Raw genomic sequence first — 6,909 nt, forward strand, 5'->3', positions numbered from 1 at the left:
GCAGATGCTACCATGACGCCAACCTGGCCGCTCAGTTCGAAAGGTCACCCTGTCTCAGCCATTTCCTGTTCCTGGACCTGAGTGAGAGGCACCAAGCTTGAAGGGCCCATGAGAGCAGGACAGGGCGGGCTTCCCTGCCGCGGGTATTTATCTGCTCAGGATGCCTGGGGACCTAGATGAACCTTAAGTCAACATGCACAAAGGCAAGTCGGTTCTGCAAAGCCCCACGTTTCTCTCCCCAGCCCAGCTGCCCCAGGAACCCGTTCGAGCGCAGCAAGTGCAGCTATCTGATTTGTATTTTTAAAAAACCGGTGCTGAGTTAACAGTCCGAGGAGGAGGAGAAGAAGAGGAGGAGGAGGAGGAAGAGGCACGGCCGCCTGGGGCCTGGGGGTGCGGGTGGGGACCGGCCCGGGGGTCGTCCGTCAGTAGCGCCCCCTCTGCAGACCCGCGCGGCGCCGGGCCTCCAGCAGCAGCGCGTCCAGGGAGCCGCTGGAGGGGGTGGTGGGCGTGGGCGCGGCCCGGCCGGGGTCCCGGGCTCGATCCCGGGGCGCCTCCTCCCGCTCGCGCCTGCGCAGCGCCTCCTTGATGCCGGCCACGTGGCTCTGCCGCTCCCGCACCTGCTCCAGCACCTGCTCCCGCAGGAGGCCGGGCTGCCGCAGCTGCAGCGCCTTGTCGCGGGGGCCCCTGTGCGCGCCCGGCTCGGCCCGCGGCGCCCGCCTGCGTCCCTCCGGGGGCCGCTCAGCGCCCGGGGCCAGGGGGGGCGCCTCCCCGGCGGGCTGCTCCAGGGCCAGCCTGCGCAGCAGCTCCTCGGCCTTGGCCTGGCAGTCCCGCAGCACCCTGCGCGCCTCGTAGTTGACCAGGGAGCTGAGGCCCGCCTTCCCGGGGCAGGGCGGCTCCCCCCGCGCCGGCGGCCTCTCCGGCTCCGGCCAGCGCCGCCTCCCGGGCTCGGCCGGCTCCCGGGCGCGCTCCTCGGGGGGCGTCTCCCGGCCGGCCCGCGGCCCCCCGTGCGCCCGGCGCGGCTCGAGCAGCTGCCAGTGCTCGCGGCTCTGCTGCAGGAGCAGCCTGCGCTCCCGCTCCAGCGTCCTCCGCACCCGGCGGTCCGAGCGCTGCAGGTCGTCCCAGGCGGCCGCCGCCTGCCGCTGCAGCTCCCGCATGCGCTGCGCCTTCTGCAGCCGGCTGAGCACCAGCGCCACCAGCTCCTGGCCGCGCGCCGACGCCAGCGCCTCCCGCAGGCCGCTCTGCAGCTGCCGGCGCCGCGCCTCCCCGCCGGGCTCCCCCGGGGCGCTGCGGGGTCTGCGCGGTCCCGACCCCGCCGACGGCGGCGACCCCGATCCCGGCCCCGCGGGCTCCGCCCAGCGATCGCCGTCCGGGGCGCGCGGGGGCCGGCAGCGCGCGCAGTGCCCGCAGCCCTCGGGCGGGGCGGCCTCGCTCCAGGCGGCGCGGGGGCGCGGGCGGCGGGCCAGGTCGCCCAGGCTGCGGCTCTCCCGGGGCGACGCGGGGCGCGGGCGGCGGCGGCGGGGGCGCGGGGGCGGCGCGGGCGATGGGGCCCAGCTGCTCCGCCGCGAGGACCGGTGTCCCGAGCCCTCCATCCTGCGCCGGGTGCCTGGTCCGTGCCGCCCGGCCCCCGGGTGCCCCGCGCCTGTGACGCCAGGGACACTTCACAATGCGCAGGGCGTGGGGTGGCCTTGCAAACCGAGGGGCACGGGGGTGGGCTGGTGGCAGGCTGGCACGGTGGTTCTGCGAAGGGACTCTCAGGCCTGAGGCTCTAAGGTCCCAGGTTCAATCCCCGGCCCCACCATAAGCCAGAGCTGAGCGGAGGTCTGGATAAGAATAAAATAACGACAATAATAAAGCCAAAGCCCCAGGCTGAGGGGCACAGTGGACGCCTCCCCCCAGGGATTCAAGCAGGAATCTGAAGGCCCCTTAGTGCACCTTCAAGCAGTAGGCTTTATGTATTTATTATGATTATTTGGCCTCCAGGGTTATCTTTGGGATTCGAGCAGGAATTCAAGCAGGAATCTGAACAACGCCCCTTAGTGCACCTTCAAGCAGCAGGCTTTTAAAAAATTATTATTTATTTTAAAAAGGAGACATTAACAAAACCATGGGACAAGAGGGGTACAACTTCACACAATTCCCACCACCAGATCTCCGCATCCCATCCCCTCCCCCGATAGCTTTCCCATTCTCTATCCCTCTGGGAGTACGGACCCAGGGTCATTGTGGAATGCAGAAGGTGGAAGGTCTTGCTTCTGTAACTGCTTCCCTGCTGAACATGGGCGTTGACAGGTCGATCCATACTCCCAGCCAAGCAGTAGGCTTTATTTATGTATTGCAGTGAGGTTGTGGGAATGTGGTGGAGCCTGGCAGGGCTTGACCTGAGAGTTGAGTCCACCCCTGTAAGTCTCTCTCTCTACGGAAGGGTTGAACCAAAAGGGGAGACATAAACCTCAAAAGGTTGGCGGCCATGCAAGTCTTCCCTCCCCCACAAAAACATCCTGCATCTTCCCACAGGAGCCTGGCATTCCTTAAAGACTCCTCCCTACGTTCCTTCCCTGCTACTATGGCCTGTCCCTTTATTATCTATATATCAATCTTCTGCTTTGTCTTACAAATCACTAAAGGTCTCCTTCCTAATTCCCCTGCAGGGTATTGCTAGTCCTGCCAGTTGAACCCCTAGCAACAGTTGCTGGGGAGGTCCATACCATTCCCGGCCCCTTTTGCCTTTCTCCACCCCTTTCCTAATCACGTATGGTATTATCAAGCCACTTCTGTTTCTGTTTTGTCTTTTCCGTGTCCCGACCTGGGGGAGGGTGGGCATGCAGAGGAGAGGCGGAAGCCGGTCATTGCGGTTTGTGCCACGTGGCTTAACCAGGTGTGCTAGCACCCGGCTCTGGGGCGTTCAAATGAATAAAGATTTATATTGCTTTGCCGCCACGGGTCATCTCTCCCTCTCGGGACACTAGCCCGACAACTTATTATGATTATTTTGCCTCCAGGCTTATCTTTGGGATTCAAGCTGGAATTCAAGCAGGAATCTGAACACCCCTTAGTGTAGCTTCAAGCAGTAGGCTTTATGTATTTATTATTATTACTATTTTGCCTCCAGAGCTATCTTTGGGGCTTGGTGCCTGCACTATGAATCCACTGCTGGAGGCCATTTTCCCATTTTGTTGCCCTCGTTGTTATTGTTGCCACTTCTGTTGTTGTTGGATAGGTCCAAGAGAAATTGAGAGAGGAGGGAAAGACAGAAGGGGGAGAGAAAGACAGACACCTGCAGATCTGCTTCACCGCCCGTGAAGTGACCTCCCCCTGCAGGTGGGGAGCCGGCGGCTCGAACTGGGATCTTTACACCGGTCCTTGCGTTTGGCTCCATGTGCACTTAACCCACTGCGCTACCACCCAGCCCAGATTTTGTTTTTAAAATCTTTTTAAAAATATTAATTCTTCTTATTTACTTATTGGATAAAGACAGCCAGAAATTGAGAGGGAAGGGAGTGATAGAGATACCTGCAGCCCTGCTTCACGACTCACAAAGCTTTCCCCTGCAGATGGGGGCAGGGTCTAGCACCTGGGGCTTTGTGCTTCATAAGGTGTGTGCTCAACTAGGTGCATGACCACCAGGCCCCCTTGCCTTTATCACTTTATTTTGTCTTCATGAGAGAGATACAAAGAGAAAGAGGCAGCTCAGCTCAGGCTCAAACCGGGATCCTTACGCTGGTCCTTGCGCTTTGCACCTCGTGTGCTTAACCCGCTGTGCTACCGCCCCACTCCCATGTGGTGAATGTCTTATAAATATTGGGGCCAGGTAGTGGCACATTTAGTATACATGTTGCAATGTGCAAGGACCTGGGTTCAAGCCCCTGGTCCTCACCTGCAAGGCAGAAGCCTCAGTGAAGCAGATCTGCAGGTCTCTCTCTCTCTCTTTCTTTCTGTTTTTATCTCTATCTCCCCCTTTACTCTCCTCTGTCTCTGTATAATAAAATAAAGAAATAATGTGTATATGTATATATATATATCATTAGACATGTCATCGTTACGTCCAAAGCACTAAAGTCACACTAAAGTGGGGGAGGGTTGAATTTAAAGGTCTAACTTGAAGCAGAATCAGAATTAGAACCCAAGAATTCAGATTCCCAAGGGTGAGTCCTCTGGACTCCTGCTGTCTCTCAAAAGGTCCTCAGAATTCACTGTGGACTTGAGCCTGGCTTACTCATCTGTGTTAATGGTGTACGGGACACAGTACAGGACACAGTATTCACTTCATAGCACCACACACCTTCTGGGAAAATCTGGGTCAGGAAGGGAGGCTGTGACAGGTCTGCCGAGTGAGAGAACCGTGAGTTTAGGATTCCAGCAAGGAGGCCTCACTTCTGAAGGGCGTTCATTTGGGCAGCTCAAGAGCGAATGCTTTGTGCTGGGGGTACTGGTGCTAAGTCCAGGAGGAGGGCTGGGCAGAACATGCCAGGCAGAAGCCACAGGCCATAATCAGGGGCTTCAGAAATGTCTGGCTCATGGGGGTCAGGTGCGTTTGTGGATGGGGCCCCAGGGCATGTGTGCAGAGGATCCCAAGAAGGTGGACTGGGCCCAGGCTCTGTAGGGCCTTAAATATCAGCTCAAGGATGAGAAGCTTCCCAAAGGGGCTGGGGTCCCCGCTGTGTCCAAAAGATCCCAGGATCCTTTGCAGCTGCCCCGGGCCCCATGGGGTGTCCCTTGGGGTGGTGGATTCTAGAGGACTGACTGCAGGGCAAGCATGAGCCTCCACTCCACCCAGAGCTGCTCAGATCTTACTGGCTTTCTGTCCTGGGACTCCCGGTAATATCACATCAGATAAGTTAGTTGAGGTGTGCTTATGAAACAGTGGGTTGCAATTAGCCACATGGGTAACAATGAGGAGTCCTGAACCCCAAAATGTGAGCCTATTGGGTCTATAGCACAGGTCTCATTCTGGCAGATGTAGCATATTGAGTACACACATACATTGCCATGTACAAGGCCATGAATTCAAACCCCTGGTCCCTACCTGCAGGGGTGAAGAAAGGTTCATGAGTGGTGAAGCAGGGCTGCAGGTTAGTGGGAGCAAAGTCAGGCCTGCAGTATGGCACAGCCCCAGCGGGCTAGGGCTAACTGCAAAGTGGGGAGTCCTGGACTAAACTGAAGCTATTTCTCCTTACATTGATAATTTGAAGACTTATTGGCTATTGAAAATCCACAAATATTACCTGAGGACAATGGCGGAGGCAAGTCAGGCCTGCTGTACGGCACAGCCCCAGCGGGCTAGGGCTAACTGCAAATCGGGGAGTCCTGAACTAAACTGAAGCCATTTTTCCTTACATTGATAATTTAAAAACCTATTGGCTATTTTGGATATGCACAAATAATACCTGGGGACAGACAGTAAAAGGAGATCCCTGGGGGAAGTACATTGTGACAACAATTAACAGCAGTGAGTGTCACAAGACTAAAATGGCCTTGCAACGGAAGCTGCTGTACCCATTTAAAGGCTTTCAGAAAAGGAGCTACTTGTCACTACAGCTTCTCAATCAGCTGGACTCAGACCAAAAGCCAGACTTATGGGTGGCTTGTAGCATGAGTGGCCGACTGGGGTCTCTATTCAGATGTGAAGAGCCCTGCTGCTCGCCCTCACCCACGAACACCCTGCTTCCACTTGCAGGCCTCCGTGCTGAGTGCTGGGTCGTGCAGTTGAGTAGCTAATGTTGGGATGTGTGGGTAGAGCTAGTGAACTTCCGTTGGCTGGGGGTTGGTGAACTTTCACATGTGCGGGGTTGGCCGGGGGGAGTCCCCATGGCGTGTGCTTGCTTAGCAGCGGAGGATTTCTTCAGGTGGACAGCCTACTATGATCTAGTTAGGCCCAGCCAAGAATGGGTTAAGAAGAAAAGCTATTAGATTTAGCGCCAGAGAAAAGTGTTTATTCTTACAGACGGTCAGAACAGGGAGATGGTCAAAACACAGATGGTCATTTCAAGGGAACTTTCAAGGAAAAAATTAGACTACTCCTGACCAAGGAAACTTTCAAGGGTGGATTTAGACTACCCCAGACCCAAGAAACTTTCAAGGAGAGATCAGGATGCCCCAGACCTAGGGAACTCTCTAAGGAAAACATGCCTATAATAATAATAATAATGTTGTTTAAGGTTATTCCTGATGTTAATGAAAACAATTATGCATGATGTCATCTGTATCCTTGATGTTAATGAAAATAATCTTACATGATGTCAACTATATCCGGGCAAAAAGTGTTTAAATAATAAACCTCTGCAGAGAGAGGGCAGAGACACCTCTCCTTCACCTGAAACAACTGACGTGTCTCTTGCTTCATTCATCTCGCTGACTCCCCCTTTCCTGAAGCAAACCTGAATAATTTGCTGGGGCTGGCTCCTGGCAACAGGTGTCTCTCTGTCTCTCTTTCCATCTCTATCCCCCCTTCAATCTCTCCCTGTCCTAGCAAATAAAATAGACCCTTAAAAGAAAACATGAATAAATTAGGAAAGCAGCAGAGGGAAATTGGAGACCTAGAGCCAGTTAGGCCATTGCCTCATTCATGGGCGTTGTATGTGGCGGGCACAAGTCAAGTAGACACAGACAGTAGCAAGGAAGCAGCGAGGCATGGGCTGAAGGGGCAAGTTCAGAGTCAAGAACTCCCATCCTCAAGGCAGAGTCTCTCTGGAGAAAGAGGGCTTCTAACCTGGGTCCTTGGGCACAAGGTGAGTGGCTGTGACAAGATCTCAGCCCAGGAGACCCTGAAAACAGTGCTCTTGACAAAGGGATTCAAAGACAGCAACAAACACCCATCTCTATCTGTTCTTTCCCCATGGAGTTTGCACGTACTGAGCTGTAAAACGTTCACCATGTCTCCCCTGTTGGCTGTCTCATACCCTTAAGCTGTAA

At 55.6% G+C, this 6,909-nt stretch overlaps 1 protein-coding gene across 1 annotated transcript; it reads right to left on the reverse strand.

Annotated features, from left to right (window-relative positions):
• Positions 1-279: 279 nt before the first annotated feature.
• On the reverse strand, positions 280-1,589 carry CCDC185 (coiled-coil domain containing 185). The gene has a single exon (XM_060192539.1). It carries the CDS (start codon positions 1,587-1,589, stop codon positions 423-425), a length of 1,167 nt encoding a protein of 388 aa, XP_060048522.1. The 3' UTR covers positions 280-422.
• Positions 1,590-6,909: the final 5,320 nt, after the last annotated feature.

This window comes from Erinaceus europaeus, chromosome 6 (assembly GCF_950295315.1).
Source record: "Erinaceus europaeus chromosome 6, mEriEur2.1, whole genome shotgun sequence".
NCBI classification, from domain to species: Eukaryota; Metazoa; Chordata; class Mammalia; order Eulipotyphla; family Erinaceidae; genus Erinaceus; species Erinaceus europaeus.

Excerpts from the sequence above, each read along its gene's own strand:
- CCDC185 (XM_060192539.1), bottom strand. The coding sequence starts at position 1,589 with ATGGAGGGCTCGGGACACCGGTCCTCGCGGCGGAGCAGCTGGGCCCCA.